The 24,176-nt window shown below is 34.9% G+C and overlaps 1 protein-coding gene across 1 annotated transcript in view; it reads left to right on the plus strand.

The window, feature by feature from the left end:
• LOC137620344 (discoidin domain-containing receptor 2-like) overlaps positions 1-24,176 on the plus strand; it is a 386,470-nt gene that overhangs the window by 246,384 nt on the left and 115,910 nt on the right. Inside the window, exons 4-5 of the mRNA XM_068350578.1 lie at positions 5,758-5,905; positions 19,116-19,301. Coding sequence (XP_068206679.1) covers positions 5,758-5,905; positions 19,116-19,301 — 334 coding nt within the window. The remainder of the gene's footprint in view (positions 1-5,757; positions 5,906-19,115; positions 19,302-24,176) is intronic.

Here is a 24,176-nt window from a genome sequence, read left to right on the forward strand (position 1 = left end):
TACCTACTAATGTCAAGGGAATACAGCAATTTCTGGGTTGTAGTGGATATTACAGGCGTTTTATACGCAACTATTCAATAATAGCCGCTCCTTTAACTGATCTTACGAAGAAGGGCGTAGATTTCATATGGTCTGAGCAACATCAACAGGCGTTTAATACTTTGAAAGATGAACTGTGTAGTTCTCCTATCTTAAAATTTCCTGACTTCGGTAAGGAATTCTTCATTGCAACAGACGCCTCAGACTTAGGAGTAGGAGGGGTATTGCTTCAGCAATATGATAAACAGTTTTTCCCGATAGCTTTCTATTCTCGAAAATTGAGAACTTCCGAAAGTAAGTATGCAGTAATAGACAAGGAAGGACTAGCTATTGTTAATTCGCTAGTGCATTTTAAGTTCATAATTTACGGTTATCCCGTTAAGGTTCTTACTGACCATAAACCACTAACAGAGTTCTTTAAAGGCTTCAATCACAGCCCTAAACGAACTCGGTGGCATTTAATCATTCAAGATTTTGGCGCAAGAATCGGGTATTTACCTGGGAAAGCAAATATCATTGCGGATGCATTATCACGCAACCCTGTGTCATCTTGTACGGAGTCTTTAGCTGAATTAATAGATATATCAACATCCATGCCTATTGTAAAAACAATATCTGAACAAGAAGATTTAGGCTGGAGTGCTGAATTGTTACAGACTGAGCAAAGAAAAGATCAGAAAATAGAACAAATTATAAATGCTTTGAAAGGCAATCATAAAGAAAAAGAATATATAAAGTATAAGCAGCAGAATTATGTAATCAAAGATAATATTCTGTGTAGGACTGTGACAAGGAAAACCCGCAATACACCACATGTAACTAACGACCAGGTAGTAGTACCAAACTCACTTGTTTCCACTGTCCTGAATTGGTTGCATTCAAATCCATTACATGGACACCCTGGGTTCTCATTAATGTCACAGAAAGCCAAATCATTGTTTTATTGGCATACAATGCTTACAGATATAAAAAGACACATAGCTAATTGTCGCACATGTCAGGAAAACAAAGGGCATACGAAAACACCTGTTAGCTTAGGAGCTTATCCTGTTCCCAATCAACCCTTTGAAAGAATACATTTAGATTTGTTAACAGGATTTTACGAGTCAGACAGAGGAAATAAGCACCTCTTAGTAATTATAGATGCTTTAACTCGATATACAGAACTAATAGCGCTTAAAACTAAAACTGCGATTGAATGCGCTAGGAAGTTTTACGAGTGTTACATTTGTAAACATGGAATTCCACACATGATAATCTCAGACTCGGGTGGTGAATTTAATAATCACTTTCTTACCTCATTGTGTGAATTCCTCAACATAAAGAAGGTCAATACCATGATATATCACCCAGAGTCGAATGGGCTAGTGGAAAGAGCAAATAGGAAGATATTAAATATATTGAGGGTAACACTAGGGGGATCAGACCCCAACTGGGATATTGCAATACCGGCGGCACTGAGTACTCTGAATCATTCATATCATATATCAATTAAAATGTCACCGCATGAAGCATTGTATGGTACCCCAGTTAGAACACCTTTCCATGTATTAACGCCTACAACTAATCTATCAAATCCTTTAAAAGAATGTATAAATGCAAGTATAAGTCGATATGATATCCTTCGAAAGAATTTAGAAGAATCACAAATCATAATGAAAAGGAATCATGATAAAATAGCGAAACCAACTAAAACATATACCGTGGGTGATAACATCTATATTCAAATCAATGTCAGAAAAGGGCTCAACTATAAACTAACACCTAAGTTTGAAGGCCCATTTAACATTTTGGAAACATTAACGGCCAATAGGTTTAGAATTCAAAACGTAGCCCAACCCACGGATGAGAGAATAGTACCATTGTCTCACATAAGAAATTAAAAAGAAGTGAGGAAAAATTTTAATTTTTGTGACTAAAAGTTTTCTTTTTAATACAGGAGTAATTACATATATTTTTTCTCGTTACAGGTTTCCAAGATGAATGTTTTGTTGTTGGGAGTGATATTGTTCGCTCAGACATTTTTTTCGTATGGGATGAGTTCTAAGACTAAGAATATATATTTTAAATATGGAAATATAGTTGAAAGACAAGAAGACATTTTTATTACATCAACCAACGTAATTGTCGAAGTGCATATGCAAGCAATTTTTCTTCAAGAGAATGATGTCACTAGCTTAAGAACCGCCATTTCAAGGTTTTCTGCATCATTGGATGAGTTGCATAGGAGACATTTTCATTTGACTACTAAGAGTTTGCTTGGATCAACATTAAAAGTTGCAGAGATGCTATCTGATGACTTGAAAAATAAGACTGGAGAGACAGGATCTTTGGCTTATGACCTTTTGATGTGGACTGTAGGACACGAACAAAAAGAAAGACGGAATCCGTTCATTTATGCTGCATTAAGCATCTTTGGGTCTGTTGCAAGTTTAGGTTTAGGACTTTCCAATCGTCTTAAAATTAGTAATCAAAATAAGAAAATTGAGTTCTTGACTCATAAAGATGAATTGATTATGTCAGAACTAAGGGATCAGTTAGCTTCAATCAATAAAATTATGGATTTGTTAAATGAACATTCAGATAATATCGTTCAAATTATGGAAGTACAGGATTTGTTAGCAACATTAACGTATTATGATTCAAAGATAGATCACATACATAACAGAATTGCACATTTCATTGAGAAATCCAAGGATTATGTAGAAGCTATCACGTTAGCAACTAAAGGTGTATTGTCGCCCCATTTGTTGCCTATACGTTACTTAAAATTAGTTCTGGAGAACACTAGGGATAAACTAGGCTATGTTCCTTTGTTAGACGAACATAGGTTAGAATTTTATTACAGCCTAATTACAGTAAACGTAGATAATAACAAGATTAGGATTACAATTCCCTTTGATTCTTCTGATGCCTGGCAATCTTACAGGATATCACCATTTCCGACTTTCATGACGAATCACTCAAATCCAGTAATATCCAGTTTGACAGGACACGTATTGATTTCCCCAGACAAGGAAACATATACGGTCATTAAAGACTTAAATCAATTAACTCACTGTTCAGACGCAATGGATAGAAAAATATGTACAGCTGACTCATTTGAATTCCGTAAAAACTTGATGGATTCATGCGAGTTAGGTATAGTGCTAGACGGTGCTCTCTCCCATACAAGTGAAAATTGTCTGGATAGGCTTTATCCCTTTGACAATAAAGAATTCAATTGCAGACTAAATAATGGCTCGTGGATACGATACGACAAGGACGGCTTCAATGTATCATGCCCTGACGGATCCACATCCTTCAACAACATCTTCGTCGCAGCAGATGGCTGTATCGGGACTTCCCCGAATTCCATGGTGACTGGCCTACGGACAATCATCAGAGAACGAGCTTACTTCGCGAACTTCACGTGGACCTCTACAACGCCCGCACTTCCTCTCCCCTATAAAGGAAGTGTGGCGAAACGCTTAATGAAACTTACCGAAAAGGACCACCTGTCACCGACTTACAAAGAGATTCTTCACCCTATATTACTAGCTGGTTTTTGTGTAACGGTGTTAATTTTTATCGCCGTGAACATCCTTGTTTGGCGTAGGTTACGGCACAGCAAGCAGCTACAAAGGAACGAGTTGAATAGCCCTGACAATACCCCCTACCTGATCCAATTTAAAGCTGTATGAGTGGCCACCTCATTCGCTAAGGGAGTAATTTGTCAGGATGATGTTTGTATGAAAAGCTGATTAGTACGCTAGTAATATGTAATTAAAGAAATTCTCTACATTTGCATTGTTAAAAATACATTTAAAATAACATTTAAAAAAATAAATAAAATAAAAAAGGATATAAATCATTTTTTTCTCTCGGCATCTAATAAAAATATATAAGCCGGAATGTTAAAAAAGAAAAGAGAAAAAAAAAAAAAAAAAAAATATAAGATATATAACAGAATCTATGGGCATCTAATAAAATGTATCAGCCCTATATATAAATATATATATATATATATGTACGAAACCGTGGTACGTGTACGTACCAGGAATTTGTATTTGTGCACTAAAAATTGAGTATCTTGTTTCTGACAAAGGTAACAATTATTCTTTATCAAGTTACCGAATCATTTGTAAGTCAGAATTTGTTTTGTTTTTTGGTACCATGTAATCATTTGCTAGCAATGTACCATATATATGATCTTGGTTTTATCATGCATTTTTCTTTTTGCTTTGGTAATATCTTTTTTGTATGCATTATTGTTATTAATTTTGATGTGCCTATTTGGACATTCGTCCTCAGTTGGATATAGCTAGTTTTGAACAAAGAATGATACGTATGTCCAGTCACACCTAATAACCATGTTTCGGCTTGTTGTTAAATTTTTGTAAAAAAATTGAGATAGCTGGCCGAGCTTATGTAATAGTTAGAATAGTAATATTACATGTTTAAAACAAATGACGTAATATGTCATGTTGGTTGGAAGAGCTGACCGTGAGATTTGCTATGGTCACTCAAATTGTAAGCAGGATGTAAGATGCTAAGTTGCCATTCTTTCTTAGTGTCAACACATTGTCTCTTCGTGTGAAAGTTTGTGACGTCACCGGATGCAGGTGTCTTCCGATTCCGTCACTTGGTTAAGAAAAAGCAAGCATACGATATTTGTGATATCGGTAATTTATTCAGTTCATATCTAAACTTCACCAGAATTGGTCATGTGGACCAACACAGCTTCCTCCAGTGATGGAGATGTTTAACTCAGTTGTTATTCACAATAAAACTTAAAAACTACTAAAAATGTGTTCAGTAAACCATTCAAATACATCTGAAAACAACTCATACTCAAATGTGTGCTTAAGACAGTAGCACACCAATATATATATGTGTGTATGTATGCATATGTATGTATGTATATTTACATTTTACATTTTATATTTTGTGTAGATATATGTGTATATATGTAGGTATGTGTTTACATGTATATATACAGTATACATACAGTATGCATGAGTGTGTGTGTATTTGTCCATGTGTGGACATTGACACATAAATCATTTATTTCACCAAATTTTAGATTTCGCCCTATAGTTAAAAACTTTCCTTCATTCACGAATAAAATAGGTTTACAAATGTCCTTGCAGATTTTATTGGAAGAATAGCACATATCAATAAAATTACTTTTGACTGAAGAACAAGATTTTCAATGAACTGACCTGAACTATTTAGATTCAATCTGAGCAGCATTATTTACCATTGACCAACTTCAACTTCCTACGAGTATATCATTTTATTTTGAGCTTTAGACTGCAATTAGTATTACGTTTTCATCTTTTCAGACCTTCCTTGGTCACTTCTTTATGAATATTTGTCATATATTGCATTTTTTATCATCTTAATGTAATTTTCCTTTATATATTACAATTGGTTTTTATATTTCTTGAGACCTTTCACCGCCTATTTCTTTCTTTTTTTACCCAAGACTCTTCATAGTAACTGATTTCTGCTGTAATCCTATTTTATTTATTTGTTATTTTAAGGTTCTTATGCAATTTCACTTTTTAAGAGACATATTTACTCAACTTCCCTCTTTTTTTCCTGTCTTCTTTAACAGCTTTTCTTTCACAACTCTATTTACCTTGCACTCTTCTTCTCATCCATTTTCATTTTCATTTCAAGATAGTCGGCTAAAATTTCATAAAGGTTTAAATCACACAACTTTTTTTTCAGACATTTCGAGGTAACGTGAACACTTACCTGGAACACAGGAACAAGCTGTCCCCTCCTCTGATGGCCAGCAAGCTTCGCTTCATTCCTGTCTCGTCTCATCCGAGGACCATCTGTCTCAGGGTTGAGATCTATGGATGCAACACTACAGGTGAGTACGGTGGTTGGTTTTAGCGCGTCTGTTAATTGATAAAAATTATCAAAGCCCCTATTCAGTTTCGCCATTCTTTTCACGACTACTATTACTTGATGGAGACTGTACCAACCGTGTGTCACACGATCGTACATAATTCATTTTGTATATATTATGCTTGTATCTTCGCTCTTCCCTCGCACTAAAAAGAACCAGAATAAACATGTCTGCGTTTTTCCTCTGTAACATTGTCTGTTTTTCGAACATTAAATTTCCTGTTGCCTTGAGGTTTTGTATATAAAGGAGAGTGTTCTATAATAAATTACTCAGTTGCTATTAACCTGCCTTTGAGTCACAACCTTCTCTCGGCTCGTCACAAGACTGTTGGGATCCTCCCTTGCTGTTAGGAGAATCCTAATTTGGTACGTTGGCTTCACTATTTAAACTGGCTGTTGGTTTACTAATGAACTTTATCCCTTGCGTTACAGGCAGAGGAAGTGGAAATTGTTTGTAATATGAAGAAATATTTTTTTTCCCATATTTTATCGAGCAGTTAAATCTAAGTCGTTTTTTCTCTCGAAAATGCACAGAATCTCGTTCCACAAGATGACTATCCCCTGTGTACCTTCATTTAAAAAAAAAAAAATGCTTTAATATCCAATAAAAATATTCACTTTGTTGGTACTTTTGGTTATACGTATTTTATACTGTCTCACCCAACCCATGATTTATACTTTGACATTTTCGGTTTAGTTTCTATGTAGCTTCTGAATATGGTTAGTTCTATGATATAAAAAGTGTTCGAATTGTGCTTCTACTCTTGACATTCATTTATATTTGAAGTTACACTGCTGAATATTTTTTCTTAGTTTCTCAATAAATTTCTATAATTACCATCACTTCTCTGTTTTGAAGTCTGCAAAGATTTCTTTTCTGATCAGAGATTCAACTCGGTAATCACCTTCCGTGGGCTTATATTTCTGAGATTGTCCCAATACCATTTTCAATAGTTTGGTGTCAATGGTTCGAGAAAAAATTACTCATTAATTTAGTTAGAAAACTTAGAGAGTTTAATTGTTCGAAAAATTAGTTTTTCGTATGAAAGGTATTAAGATAAGTTTTTCTAAAGGATGCTTACTCGAAAATTTTTATTACTAAGTCTTTCTTGCTATTTACGTTGTTTTTGTTTTTATTTTGAAACTTCTAATGTTGAATGATAAAAAAGTGAAAACTACAAGCTTTCTTTATTGGAAGCTTAATAGATTATAATAACAGATTCTAGTTTCTAGTTTTCGTGTATTTTTTCTAAAAAAAATAAAATATTTGATATTTTCTTTACAAACTTTCCTGATAGTTCTTTTGATACAAATTACACTCTGTAGCGATGGACCTTCGGCCTCAGTAGTAGCTAAGGCTGCCTTTGAAATGACGAGTCACCAGTCTCATTCGCATTCCCTTTTTTTTTTTCTTTTTTTTTTTTTTTGTCCAACTTTTACATCAGCTGGATCTCCTGCGTGAATATGCTCTCTAGGGACAATAAAATTCACTTCATCGTCAATTGTAACTGTACCATTAAATATAGTCTTTCTTAAATTTTTAACCTTTCCAATAAATCTTGGTTCGTATTTCTGTCTTTCACAAATGAAAAAAATAAGTGCCGCTTAGGTTTGCCTTTTCACTGAGATATATTCTGTCATCTTCCTGGGTAGATACGGATAACTGAAACACTGCTTTAATTCTGGCTTCTAACAAAGCGTTTTCCGAAAAGAAGGAAAAGAGTGATTTTTAACAACTACTAGGCATAGTTGCTAGTTCGTACATCTTTCATTATAACAGCAAATTTTTCCAAATATTTCAGTTTCGTATATCCAGTCGTTGAACAATTGTATTCGAAACAAAATAGTTTTCCAATAATCTTCACTGTACGATTTTCAGTGAGTGATTTCTTTTTCATTTACCTTTTCTGCGGGATGTCTGTTTCTCCTTTCTTAGTATCGGCTTTAATTAAGAGATGCCCTCCGGACTTTTCAGGCCGCCCTTGGTTACTTCACGAAATTTGCCTGACTTTTATCCTGGGGTGAAATACCTTCAATAAGAAGCTGCATGGAAGTTCTGCATCAAAATTTAGGTTCCAATGAATTTTATGAGTTTTTTTTCCGCCATATCATTCGAGAATAGTTACAGATGGTTTCAAACTGTTGGAACCTAGATATATGTCTACTTTAGGATCTAGACCCTTTAAATATACGGCCTCAAGACTATATAGTATAAGCTCCCACGAAACCTTCGAATGATTGAAGACATTAAGGCTTTCAAGAGGAAACTGAATACTTTATTTAAAAAAATCTTACAACAGTGATGATTTAACAGTAAATGAACAATTCGTGATCTGAAACGATAAATACTCTGAAGAAACAAGCTAGAACGACAGTGGAGGTCCTGTAGAGAGTGGGGTTCTCCTGCTGTATGGGACCGGAAAAGCAGCCATCAAAGTAAGTTAGTAAGTAAGTAAGATAGATGGTCTTATGCCAGAGTCACACAGACGATTCAAGGCCACGCATGTCATAACAGCCGAATGTGGTGTAAGTTTATTACGACACCATGACGTACTATGGCATTACTAATATGCGCGAATCGAGATTAACGTATATATACATCATCGTACGCCACAGTTCACCTCTGCTTAGGCAATGCTCTTATTTTTCGGTTGTGACAAGAGGGTGCAGTGTTTAAATGCATCAAGAATGATGTCGATATACTTATGTAGGATATCATTCACATAATGGAAGGCGTCATGTGTACATGGATGCCGCACTATAAATATCCGGTTGAACTCTTTGATAATTCTTGTTCCAGCAGCATCACAACAACTAGTTTTCTGTGATCAAGATTTTAAAAGAACATGGCAAACCTTAAATTGTTAAACTTTGTACCAGACCTGCATGTTGCCATACGTTATCTTGCAATAGAAGAGTCCTACTAGACCTTGTCCTTTTGATTTCCTGTCGTTTCCATCTGAGACTTATAGGAATGGAAGGAGATGGCCTGTGGATTTGAACAACGATAAAATTCCCCGCGCACCCTTGAAGCAAAAGGCGGGAAACAAATTCGCATCCAGAAACCAGTCTGTGGAGGAACTCGTTACTTTAATTACAAAAAAATTACAAGAATTTTAACTCTGATTCTTCTTGCAGTTGCTGATGCCGAGTACAATTTTTGACCAGAGTCAGAGGGTGACGTGTTTGTCAAGTCAAAGTTATGAGAAATGTTTGGTAAACAAGAACATTGATAGATTGAAACTTGAAACGGAAGATAAAACCCGTTTGGAATATTTTTTTTTTCATTGGAGATGATGCCTTCACACTAAATATCTATCTGATGAAACCATACCCTGCACGATGCCTGACATTTTGCAGAACGATCTACATCTAGAATATACAGTAGAGAAAGCCTTTGAGATCTCAGCGACCAGGTAATTATTTTTACAAATCTAATATTTCAACTAACCTTCTAGAAAAGTGTGTAATGAGGAAATACAATGAGTATACAATTTCAAAATCTAATCAATATTTTCCATTAATTTCCCATAGGTCCAGAATGTTCTACACTCCCACCAATCTTCATGATTGTATCGTATCCACGGTGTTGGCAAAATGTGTTGCACAACTTAATTTTGATATGATGTCAAAACACTAGGAGTAAGGGACATCAAGAGATTGTGCATGGCAGATGGAGGTCTGACCAAATCTAATGAGTCTGATTTCCAGACTGAGACACACATAAAGCATTACTGGAAGAGGTCAACGGAACCATCTGTAGGGCCCTATGTATTCCCCTACAGGCTCCATTCCTTGGCATAATTCTATGATCTACGAAATTCTCTTGTATTTCAATTAGTCAAGAAAAGAATTTTACATAATGTAAATACTGTATATGATAATTCTAGATAATTTTTTATCTTTGAAACTGCAAATAAATTCCTGGAATTATTTCATATCGTCTTCAGTTTCCACTTTTATAAATATTTATATATTTCAACATTATACACCACACACTTATATATATGTGTGTGTCTGTATATATATATATATATATATATATATATATATATATATATATATATATATATATAAATATATATATATATATGTGTGTGTCTGTGTCTGTGTATGTGTGTATATATATATATATATATATATGTATATATATATATATATATATATATATATAGATAGATAGATATATATATATATATATAATGTGTGTATATGTATATGTATATATATATTTTTTTTTCTTTGAGTGATTACACCTGGGGCTCTGATCCCGAGGTCGGGAAGAGAATCCAGACTTTAATGTATTAGAAATATTTCTTAATGAATATATATATATATGTTATATATATTATATATATTATATATATCATATATATATATATATATATATATATATATATATATAATGATTATGGCTCCCGGGTCTGGGCACCAAAATATATTTTACGATTATGGCTCTTGTCTGGGAACCAAACATCTAATATTATATATATTAAGGCTGGCAAGCTAAACAACCTCTCTAGTTCCAAACTCACCTTTTTACTTTTACATCAAATCTGTTATACTTGGAAATATTAATACCCAAACTCTCGGTTAAATATCTCCCAGACAGCAACATATAAAACACTGATTATTCAAATGTCTCCTAAGTACACTCAAACTAAAACTGGGTAATTATTCCTAAGAATTATTTAAAACTATTACTCGCTACGATTCTTTAACAGGATACGAGCAAAATCTATTTCAAGCGATGGTGATTGGAATAATACACTCTACAAAAATTAACATACTCTATATAGATTACAACACTAAAAGTATTTACATAAAACAAATAAAATTGCTCAATATTAAGTCTGAAAAAAACTTGGTTTGAGACAAAAATTTTAAGATTTTAGATCACTTGACTTGAAAATTAAATCTGAATACAACCTTAGACTAAGACAAAAGGAATAATACAATGAAAATTATATAATTACTGGTTCCACTTGAAATTGAAACCGAATACAAATATTTAAGTTTGATACTTAATGAAAATAGATAACCAGATCACGATACAAAAGCTTTTCTCGTTTGTACAAAGCCATTTACAAATCTTTACATAATGACAACCCTCGTCACAACACCGTGAATTTAAATTCACCTGCCAAATCTACAGCAGCGTCTTAACTCACTCCCCATGATATATGCAGGGGCACAAAATCACTTTGGAGAGGACACACCTAACTGAACACTTTTAAAATAATACTCTGAGCTGAGAGAAAGGGATGACGACAATGACTTAAGGCTGGGATTTTCTACCTCTGCAATGCTGGGGTTGCCTTATATAAGAGACTTGGCTACTTCCAGAATGTTCCATTCACTCTGGGAGTGTGGGGGGAGGGGCCTATCGTAGACGCCAGAGCTATCAACTAGATAAAAATGTCAAGAGGCAAATCCGGGGTTTTCAAGCAACTCTCAGATGCATAGCAACGCACCAGCAAGACGACGACTCCCAGCTAGCTTTGCCCACCCTTTGTTCTCGGGGGGTGGGGGGAGATCTATCTCTAGTTTTTTTCTGGAAAATTCCAAAGCACATGGTACCCAAGACAATTGCGTATTTTCTTAAACATGACGCAATACCTCATAGAAATATAAAGAACCGTACATAGCCCTTGTTCATATTTCATATGGTCACATAACTCTCTCAAACAGCTTACGTAAGACTTCATAACAAAAATAAGTGAAATTAAATTCTAATTCTCAAAAATAACGTAATTTACATATACTAATTTGAATAAAGAATACAATGAAAGTAAAGACGCAAGGTCTTGCGTAATTTACATAATATACTTTAATCTACACGAGAGGAACTAATTTTACAGGCTGGCTATTCATCTCTTCAATGCACAAATGAAATAAGAAAAAAATCATGAAAAAACTACTGTATTTACTGTTCACTAGACCAGCTGTGTAAGATAGCTCCCGTCAAAATAGATTATTTATTCCTGGCCTGACTCCATCGATTCAGCACGAGATATATAATCTGCAACCACGTTATCTTTACCTGATATATGCTTCACATTAATACAATACGGTTGCAAACATAATGACCACCTAGTTAACCTTTTGATTATCATTTTTCATCTTATTAACTAAAGTTAAAAGATTATGATCCGAGTACAATATAATCTCATTCTGTGGTCGATTTACATGAATAAAAACTTTTTTATCGCTGCGATCAGCGCCAGCAGTTTCGTTTTAACTGTCAAGTCGACTCGTTGCTGCTCTTACAGCTTCGACATAACACACGCGGGGTGAAGAATTACTTTTTGCTCTTGCAATAAGACAGCCCTAACCCCGTTATCCGATGCATCCACTTGGATAAGGAATTTCTCGTTGAAATCCGGTGCTTGAAGTATCAGATTCGGAGTTAATATGGACTTCCTCAGATTTTTCCTTTTTCCTTGTATCTTGATAACGTAGCTCTAGGCACTGCACTTCTTCAAAATCCGGAATGGTTCTTGGAACTCGTGGGCAAGAGGAAATCTTACCGATGCCTAGACCAACACCTGCCGTCCTACAGTAAACTGTCTAATCGTACTCTCATACCAAACCTTTTCTTATCTCATCCTTGACTTGTTTTCACATCTTTTAGGGAAAATTTCCTTAACTCGCCGATCTTTTTCCTCAAATCATTGACATTTCCTTCGTCCGTTTCCTCACATTACTTCCTTTTTTTCTGCCAATATTTTATTCGGTCCTCGTACTTCTCATCCAAATACTATGTCATTCGGGCTACATACCATGCTTTCTTGATAGGCATTACGTACCTAGAATAACATCAACGATAGTCCGATATCCCATTCATTCCACGTTTCATTGCAGAACTTCATTAACTTACTTTTCAAAGTTTGATGAAACCTCTCTAATGTACTTTTGGTCTTCAGATGATAAGCAGTTGATAGTTGTTGTTTTACATATAACAATTTCATTACGTCCTGAAATAATTTTGATGTGAAATTTGTTTCTTGGTCACTTTGAACAATTTCCGGTATACCAAACTTAGTAAAAAAAGTCTAGTAACTTCTCGGCGATTATTTTGGCACTGATGTTCTTGACGGGTATGGCTTCTAGGTATCTCGTTACTGGACACATCAAGGTTAACATATATTCGTGACCTTTTTTCGTTCTTGGTAAAGGTCCCACAATGTCAGTCATTACCTTGCTGAAGGGTTCTCTTTGCACTTTTATCCAGTGTAAGGGAGCTTTCTTAATCTTTTGAAGTTCTACTTATTCAACCTCCCGATTAGGAAGATCATTCCACAACTTGGTTACAACTGGAATAAAACTTCTATAATATTGTGTAGTATTGAGCCTCATGATGGAGAAGTCTGGCTATTAGAATTAACTGCCTGCCTAGTATTACGAACAGGATAGAATTGTCCAGGAAGATCTGAATGTAAAGGATGGTCAGAGGTATGAAAAATCTTATGAAACATGCATAATGAACTAATTGAACGACGGTGCCAAAGATTAATATCTAGATCAGGAATAAGAAATTTAATAGACCATAAGTTTCTGTCCAACAAATTCAGATGAGAATCAACAGCTGAACACCAGACAGGAGAACAATACTCAAAACAAGGTAGAATGGAAGAATTAAAACACTTTTTCTTAATAGATTGATCACCGAAAATCTTGAAAGACTTTCTCAATTAGCCAATTTTTTGTGTAATTGAAGAAGAAACATACCTATTATGTTTCTCAAAAGTAAATTTGCTGTCGAGAATCACACCTAAAATTTTAAGTCATACAAAGTTAAAGAAACATTATCAATACTGAGATTTGGATGTTGAGGATCCACTGTCCTTGACCTACTTACAATCATACTTTGAGTTTTGTTAGGATTCAACTTCATACCCCATAATTTGCACCATGCACTAATTTTAGCTAGATCCCTATGAAGGGATTCAGCAACCCTAGATCTACATTCAGGGGATGGAATTAATGCAAAGAGAGTAGCATCATCTGCATATGCAACACACTTGTTTTCTAGGCCAAACCACATGTCATGTGTATATGGTATGAAAAGTAATGGGCCAAGAACACTACCCTGTGGAACACCAGATATCACATACTTATACTCACTATGATGCCCATCAACCACAACTCTTGGAGATCTATTACATAAAAATTCAATAATAATGCTAAGAAACGACCCACCCACTCTCAACTGTTTGAGTTTGAAAACACAAGCCTCATGATTAACACAGTCAAAGGCAGCACTAAAATCAAGGCCAATCATACGAACTTCTTGACCACAATCAAAGGATTTCTGTACAGCGTTGGAGATTGTAAGAAGGGCATCACATGCTCCAAGCCCTTTACGAAAACCAATTTGCAAACTTAGGAATAGATGATGACCTTCAGCAAACTCATTAAGACGTTTGCCAGAAGACGTTAAAAAACTTTAGATATGGTATTTATGGAAATTGGGCGGTAATCATTTAGTCTTGAGCTACCACAAACACATTTATATAGTGGAGTAACATTACCAAATCTCCAACAAGTGCTAAATGCTCCTCTTCTTGCTAACTTGCGCAAAATAACTGACAACTTTGGAGCTAATAAATCTGCAGTCTTTATAAAAAAACAAAGGAAAAATACCATTTGGGTCTACACCTCCCTAAGCATCAAGGTCCATCAACAGAGCTTTAATTTCACGAGATCGAAAAGCTAAACTAGTTAATTTAGCCTCAGGAAAACAGGAATGAGGAAGTTCAAGTTTTTCATTACTCTGTTTACTGTCAAAAACATCAGCGAAAAGGGTTGCCTTTTCCTTTGGACAGTGAGTGACTGAGCCATCTGGTTTAAGCAATGGAGGAACTGTTGCATCTACACCAAAGAGTGCAGATTTAAGGGTTTCTTTTATGATTAAATTGTATTCCTTTTCAGTTGAGGTATAAACTTACTGAGCAAAAGCTCTAAGCTGAGTATAGTTATTCCAGGTCAAATCTGATCTGTTACCCTTCCAAAGATGATAGGCCTCCTGCTTCTCCAAATAAGCACGTCTACAATCATCATTGAACTACAGTTTGTTCTTCACTCGGTACGAGAAGGGACACGCCTATTAATTATGTTGACTAGCTTCTCATTCAAAGGGACAACAGTTATCTACACTACTATATAATTGTGACCAATTCAAGCACAAAAGATCATGCAAAATCCCATTCCAGTCTGCTTGGGATTTCATATAAATTTTACAAGAGTATGATATATCAGGGACAGGCTGCTCAGTCTTCACAACTAATGAAATTAAGGCATGATCAGATGTCCCGACTGGTGAACCAACCTTATTAGCTATAACGCCAGGGGAGTCAGTGTATACGAGGTCCAAGCAATTACCAGACCTGTGAATAGCTTCATTTATGATTTGCTCACAGCCTGATTCAGAGGCAAAGTCTAAAGCTCTTAAGCCATGGCGATCGGTAGGAGAGATAGAACTTAACCACTCCCTATGGTGAGCATTAAAATCACCAACAAAGACAAAAGAAGCCTTTCTATCATCTTCTTGTATCTTAGCCATAATGGTAAGAAGACAATCGAAGACAGAATCATCCATGTCTGGATTCCGGTACATTGAACACAAATAAAAGTTGTTATGCCTGTCACAAACTTTTATTACCTGAATCTCATGACACCCACATTGATAGCAGGACTTATGAGAAGCAGGGTACTCGGTCCTAATATTCACCGCCATTCCCCTGCCCCTAGGGATGGTTTCTTAAAACCTGTTATAAGGACCACAGATGAGTGCCTCATATCAGAAACCAAAGTTTCAGAGCACAAAAGAATATCATACTGTCTGCACGCAACTGTAAGGTAATGAATATTTGCATGAAGACCACGAATATTGCAATACAGAAGATGACATTGACGAAATCCAGACAGCTTAAGAAATATTAGTAATAAAAAAAAGAGACATCATACTTTAAAACTAGATTAACAAGAATTATAACAAAAACAATATGTACAGAATTATAAATAAAGTGATTGATCAAACCCATAGACTATAGTAAAGTCGTAAAAACTGGTCAGCATGGAGGAGCCGATACACCATGCAAGGCTAAATACCCTCCAGGATAGCCACTTCAACTGAAGGGGGGACAGTAAGGATGGTTTTGAGAAGAAAAAGAATCAGATAAGGAAAAGACAACCTATTGATAAACCACCAGGCATCCATGGCCCTTCTATTAAGCCTACCCAACACACCATTTCAAAAAACAAGAGGAAGAGAGAAAAAAATAAGATAGAATAGTGTCTCCGAGTGTACCCTCAAGCAAGAGAACTCAAGGCAGTAAAAGACCATGGTACAGAGGCTATGGCACTACCCAAGACTAGAGAACAATGGTTTAATTTTGGAGTGTCCTTCTCCTAGAAAAGCTGCTTACCATAGCTAAAGAGTCTCTTCTACCCTTACCAAGAGGAAAGTACACTGAACAATTGCAGTACAGTAATTAACCCTTTGGGTGAAGAAGTATTTAGTAATCTCATTATTGTCAGGTGTATGAAGAAAGAGGAGAATCTGTAAAGACTAGGCCAGACTATTCGGTGTATGTGTAGGTAAAAAAAGAAATAAGCCGTAACCAGAGAGGTGTATCCAATGCATTACTGTCTGGCCAGTAATATATATATATATATATATATATATATATATATATATATATATATATGTATATATATATATATATATATATATATATATATTTATATGTATATATATATATATATATATATATATTTATATATTTGTAATATATATATATATATATATATATATATATATATATATATATATATTATGTATATGTTTATATATATGCATATATATATATTTATATATATATATATATATATATATATATATATTTGTAATATATATATATATATATATATATATATATATATGTATATGTTTATATATATGCATATATATATATATATATATATATATATATATATATATATATATTACAAATATATATATATATATATATATATATATATATATATATATATATATATGTGTGTGTGTGTGTGTGCGTGTGTGTGTATCATATTTTAAACTCTGAATTTTATATTTTGTTATTAAATGCCATAATACTTAATAAAATTAACATAACGCTCATAGGCCTATTATGGTTTGCAATAATGCAAAAGTATTTTCCAATGTAACTTGACATTTGCACACTTTTCTATAAATATTTTCAATTTATCTGTTGTTAACACTGAAAAAAATGTCAATATAGATTTTCAAAATAAATTTGTTTAAGAATAAGAAATGTCATACATATTTCATTGATATATATATATATATATATATATATATATATATATATATATATATTCTTATTTGCAATATGATTTGTATTACAGTACTATGTTTTTTATGCATTTTGTCAAATACTTTTGTTTGATAAGAATACATTTTAATCAAATAGGAATTTACTCACTAGCTATTTTATTTATTATATTCATGTTGAAATTATCTAATTCCAAGTTTGAATGACATTTTCGATCATAATATTTACTGTTATTAATAATTTTCCTTTTTTTCACTTTCAATTTTACTTTAGATGAAGATATTTGATCAAGTCATTTTCTATATTTCATATCTACTATGATTCTCTCATTTATGAATTACTTCCAAATTGAAGATATAGCAAAGTATTTGTTAGAATTCTTTCAAAAAAATAAAGGATACAATATGATGGGAGCGTTTTTGTTGGCAGGGTGAAAAAGACTAAAGTTTGTAATGGCAATGACGACTCGGGTCCTCCCCCAGAATTTTTTTTTTTTTTTTTTTTTTTTTTTTTTTTTCTTTTTTTTCATGAGGAAACAACCTTAGATGCGATTTCCTGACATGAAAGCAGATTGCTAAAAAGAAATTGAATAGAATATTATTATTATTATTATTATTATTATTATTATTATTATTACTTGCTAAGCTACAACCCTAGTTGGAAAAGCAGAATGCTATATGCCCAAGGGCTCCAACAGGGAAAATAGCCCAGTGAGGAAAAGAAACAAGGAAAAATAAAATATCTTGAGAAGAGTAACAAAGTCAAAAATATATCCTAAATAAACTATAAAAAAACTAATAAAACCAAAAGAAGAGAAATAGGATAGAATAGTATCCCGAGTGTACCCTTAAGCAAGAGAAAACTTAGCCTGAACTGAAACTTTCACCACTTTTTGATCTGGATCACATATTTTTGGACCTTTTTTATACGACTAATTACAATTTGCACTCACTGACTTATTATGCAATACCGGTAGGCCACCTTCGTGAATTTACCATAATGATACTAACGATGTTAATTTTCTTAATGGTGACTTATAAACTTGTAAACCTCAAAGGTTTCGCTGTGTTGTTTCGGCCTCTTAATATGCGATCTAGATAATGCCCACATCGCACTGTCAGTTATGATTGAAAGCTCAACTGACAGCCTATTATCATGCATTTCATTACAACCCCCCCCCCTCTCTCTCTCTCTCTCTCTCTCTCTCTCTCTCTCTCTCTCTCTCTCTCTCTCTCTCTCTCTCTCCAGTAAGTTTAGCTGTGTTCTGTATCCCTTAGATTATTAAATTAAGATCTTAACGGGGGGAGAGAGAGAGAGAGAGACCTCCATATTGTAACACTTGTTTCACCCATCCTCTCTCTCTCTCTCTCTCTCTCTCTCTCTCTCTCTCTCTCTCTCTCTCTCTCTCTCTCTCTCTCTCTCCAGTAAGTTTAGCTGTGTTCTGTATCCCTTAAAATATGAGTTTAAGATCTTATAGGAGAGAGAGAGAGAGAGAGAGAGAGAGAGAGAGAGAGGATGGGTGAAATAAATTTTTTCTGCTTTTACTTCAAAATTGTGAGCGAGAAATCTCCGCATTCTTTTAGGTAACATTACCCTGTCTATCTCTTCCATGGCAGAGAAAATCGATCATTTTGAGTATTAATATTTACCTTTTGAAAGTTGCAACCATCAGTAGTAGAAATTTTGACAGACTAAGTAGCCATTCACCAACATGTAATAGGAGCGAAATGAGAGCTTAAGCAAGAGGAATGTGAATGATCGTTTTCGAGTATGTTCGTATTAAAGATAAAGATAAGTCACTATCTTTATTTTACATTTGCTTAATTGCAGGCGGTGTTATAAGCTATACCACCATAGATGGAGGCACGCGTGACCCTGGATTCCTATTGGGTGACGATTCCTACGACGGCCTGAAAGGACCTGGTCTTCTCCGTTACGGCATTGGCCAATTATATGATGGCGACTACGGGAGGCCCCTCAACAACCTGCAGTTACAATCATATGGTAGAGGCAAAGGTAATGTTTTCTCCCCTCATGTATATTTGTCTTGCTCTTTGTTTTGGGATTTTCTCATTCATAACGAGGAAAGTGGAAATTTTGATGGTTTTAACTGCCAAAACATTTCAAATTCTACTTACCAAACTGTTATAGCCTAATTTTTCACTTTATTTTCATCAAAGAAATTATGTGCAGTATACGGAATCAATAACATCCTCTATTTTCATCAAATAAATTATATGCAGTATACGGAATCAATAACATCCTTTTCAATTGTGGTGCATATAATGATGAGTAGTACAGGAGATACCAGAAGTTTTTAGATGAATTGTGCAAATGGTGATACAAGCATCAAAATTCACAAATTTACTCTTAAAAGTGAAATTAATTAAATCTAACAAGGCAGCAATTTTTCAAGATGATCGCCAAATTAGTCGCCCCAAGTTCATGTTTTGCTTAGTATTTGAACTTGTCCGATATGCATGATCTAAATATAGATTCTTATGTTTTCAAGCCTTCTGAAGTAGATTGCAATGTTTATAAAGTAAAAGGACATTTTTTTTTATCCAGATTTTATTGTTTATAAAGTAAAGTGACATATTTTTCAAGATTTTACCTTTTTTTTTTGGTCAAGATGGCCACTAGATTAACTGTTTTATTACATTTTTATCTATTTGTATATATATATATATATATATATATATATATATATATATATACATACATATGTATATATATATATAAATATATTGTATGTATATATACATATATATATATATGTGTGTATATATATAAATCATACATACATATATATATATATATATATATATATATATATATATATATATATATATATAGTTAGTAAACGTTGTACCACAATGTTCAAAGAATGCCACTGGTCCTCCAGGCGCTACTACTCATGCACAGCCGCAAAGTAATGTGCAGAGGAGTTCGCACTGTAAGTACTTGCATTTTCCTTTGCAGCCTTTCTTACAGGAACACTTTGTCAATTCCTGTCGGTCGATGCAATAGGGGTTATTGTTCTCCAACACATCTGCAAGGTCTCTCCTTCCTGTATCGACCCCTTTTCAGCAGGACTGACTTGTGTGTGGATTAGAAATGGTTGCTAGTCACAGATGACCTAGCCTCATAGGTTGCACATTTTGCCTGTACTGTGAGGGGTGCCTGTGCTGGTGGAATTACGTTGTTTGGCCTGTGCTTGTGGGGAAAGAGGTCTAGTCTTACTTCATCTACACTACCAAATGAACTTCATTTGTCATACATAAGGACAACGATTCTCTTCAGCTTGTGCAGGTCAAGATCACGAATCAGTCTTGGATGCTGTATGAGATTAGTGAATATTTCAGAAGCATCATCAAATTAATTTTAAATCTGCCATGTAGATTTCTTCCTTTACCATGGAAGGCAGACAATACGTTACTTCCAGTAAATGCATGAATATTTGGGATCCATTCAAGACTTATTGCATAAACAACTGTTGGACTGGAATCCGCCCAATCTTATCTTTTTGGCCAAAGGCAATCCATATTTTCCCAAGACCTATTTCCTGAAAGGATAGCAGCACAGATATTGCTAAGACCAGCACGTCAGTGTCATTACCCTTAAGGATATTAGACTATCCCCCATTAGTCATTGCATCCATGGCGTGTATAAATATTAGAGTGTTAGCTTCCACAAAACATGGGGACACTGCATTGTGTTGCTAATGGCATAGTCTCCTTGTGTGATAATGACTGCGCTTATCATCTCTGCTTCACTGATGTTTGCAAGGAAATGAAACATCTCAGTCTTAGTTCTTGCATCCTGAAAGAATTTTTGCTGGGTGTCTTACCTGTTCCTACCACTCTTTTTCTCCTTACTTGACACCTTGTTGACCTCATATCGGATTTCAAACTTAACATCTTGTGTACATTAAAGAATATGTCCACCCTGTTGTGCCTGGCGCCATAATATTCCCCTTTTGGGATAAGGTCTTCTAAGCATAGTCATGAAATGTCTTTGAAGTACTTGGAGGTAAGGCATTGATAAGTGTTAATCCATCACTGATAATTGCATCTGCCTTTGGTTCTCTGTCTGGAATGTTCACTTGCGACTCAAAAACTTCAACCTACTGCGATTTCTGACACGTATGAAGGAAGTAATTTGATTGATATACCTGAAGCTGATGAAGACCTAGATGTACCCATGAATGAATTCAGTGTGTTTGAAGTTGAGGCTATCCTCAAAATACTGAAGAGATGGAAAGCCCCTGGATACAATGGCATAAAAAGGAGACCTGACTGATTACAATAATTACAGAGCCATAACAATTACGTCAGTTATGAAAATAAATAGTATGCTTATTCTAAAGAGACTGGAGAGAAAGATTGATGAAAAGTTGAGAGATGAACAAGCAGGATTTAGAAAAAGTAGAAGTTGCACTGACCAAACTTTCATTTTGAGACATGCTGTACAGCAATGCGTAGAATATAGAAGTCCACTTTTGATGGTATTTGTGGACTGTGAAAAAGCCTTTTGATAGTGTGCACCGACCAATTTTATGGAGAGTACTGCGTTATTATGGAATTCCTGTTGAAAATGTAAATTTAAGTTAGTTCATGAGCATAGCGAGTGCAAAGTTAATGTTGATGGAGTCTTATCAAATGTATTTCCAGTGAACAGCAGAGTACTCCAAGCGAATGTGTTGTCACCTATGTTGTTTATCCTCCTCATGTATTTTGTAATGAGTAGAAGTTGGAGATGGTGGAGAAGGATTGGACTGGATTGGTGATAGGAATTTAGCAGACCTAGCATATGCTGATGATGCTGTCCTTGTTAGCAGAGCACCACAGGATTTGCAATGCTTGCTTACCAGAATGCATGAAATATCACATGAGTTGGGCTGAAAATAAATAGAAGACAGATGATGAGAACGGAATGTAACAGAGGCCCTTTGCGTCAATAGGCCTAGGAGAAGATAATGAAGATAAACTTGTCATTGTCACTGAGGGAGGCACGTTGTGACTAGCTCTCATGCTTGAAGAATTCTTGCAAGCCACACTGCCTGTTATGGCAGAAGAGGGACAGTCGTGAGAGTAATCGTCAGGTGTCTTCGAAGATTTTCTCCTTATGAAATATATCAAAGAAATGGGGTTTTCTTTACTGGATGATTGACAGGGTTGTCACACTCATCCTCTAGCCTTCCATGAAGGATTGGAACTGCTCTTTGTGATGGCAGTTTTGTGTAAATGATATTTCAGCTAAAGTTGGGTCTGCCAATGTTCTTCGTGTCTAGCAGCAGCAGATAGGCTGATTGGAATGGGTTGCCCATCTCGTGCATCACTACAGAGAGTTATTTCACCTTTTCAAAGAAAGATTTCTGCGCTTTCAGTAACTGCTCATGATGTCTGCTCCTGTAGGTTGCATCCTTCCTACCAGACATGGTATTATATTCACCTACCAGGCCACTAAATTGGGGTCCAATTTACGTATCGACTCTAAATAAAGTTAATTGTTCGAGAGCTGTCTTTTATACCAACTCCTTCTCCACTCCCGTCACATTTTCGCCTAGTCCCTCCTCACCACATTTATCCATCAAATCCTCCGATGCCCCCACACTCCTCTTCCCCATCCCTGGCATGTTCTTGGCTCTCCTGATTGGTTCCACCACATTTCATCTCGTTGAATATCTACAGTATATCAGATGAGCTTCCATAGCATTCTTCTTTACAATGCATATCAATGGCGTAGCCAAGGGGGCCCCCTTCTCAGAATTTAAAGTTTCATGTCGTATGTTTTAATATCTCTACTGAAATTATTGTACATCTATATTATGCGATTAAAGTCTGTAAGTTATACAGAGCTCTCAACGCTGATATCTACATGTGTTATTTAATGCATACTAGATGGAGTCAGAAATCGTACAGTAATTTACACTTATTTGTTACTAATTAAATAAAAACAGTAAATTTGGATATGGTCATAGGCGGACATATAAAGCAGTGCAGCTGAAAATTGTACAATTGAAACTTAAATACTATTGCAAATTATGTGGATATGTTACTACTGGTGACACTTGAAAGACAAAATTGATAGCGGAGGACCCCTGCCGTAGGGTTTCGGCCCTTTCAGCCTCGCATAGGGCTGCCCCCTTCAAATATGACCTTGCCCCATGCTTGCCCGCCCCCTCTTTGAGACACCTCTGGCTACGGCACTGATGCATATGCCATGCATGTCTGCTTCAGGGCAAGCAGAGCCGTGGAAAGTGAGTGCAACAAGCAACGCACATTTAAATAAAAGCGAATGCTCTCTCTCTCTTTCTTCCACAAAACGTGCATAGAAACCAAAAAGACAAAAGCCATTTAATTTCAACCATTGTTGACAAATTTCAACTAATTTTCATTACAGTTATTATATTATCAACCTCAAGTACCTCACTAACTGTAACGACTAGAGAGCACGAAGCAACACTCAACTTGACCGAGAAATGCCGTTGAATATACGCAAGCAAATTTCACCCTTATGTGATCCTTTTTGGGGCATATAAATGCCTGTGATTTTTGCTAAATAAAATTAGTTATTTAAAATGTCCTATTTTTTTATACCTCCGACATGTAACGCACTTTACTCAATGTATTATTATTATTATTATTATTATTATTATTATTATTATTATTATTATTGATACAAGCTAATCTGCAACCCGGTTAGGAAAAGCAGGATGCTATAAGCCCAAGGGCTCAAAAAAAAAAAAACAATAAAATAGCCCAGTAAGGTGAGGAGCCAAGGAATGAGTAAATTACAAAAGAAGCAATGACCGATTTAAATAAAATATTTAAAGAACATTAACAACATTAGAATAGTTCTTTCATATATAAACTTTAAAAAGAAATA

This window comes from Palaemon carinicauda, chromosome 26 (assembly GCF_036898095.1).
Source record: "Palaemon carinicauda isolate YSFRI2023 chromosome 26, ASM3689809v2, whole genome shotgun sequence".
Taxonomy (NCBI): domain Eukaryota; kingdom Metazoa; phylum Arthropoda; class Malacostraca; order Decapoda; family Palaemonidae; genus Palaemon; species Palaemon carinicauda.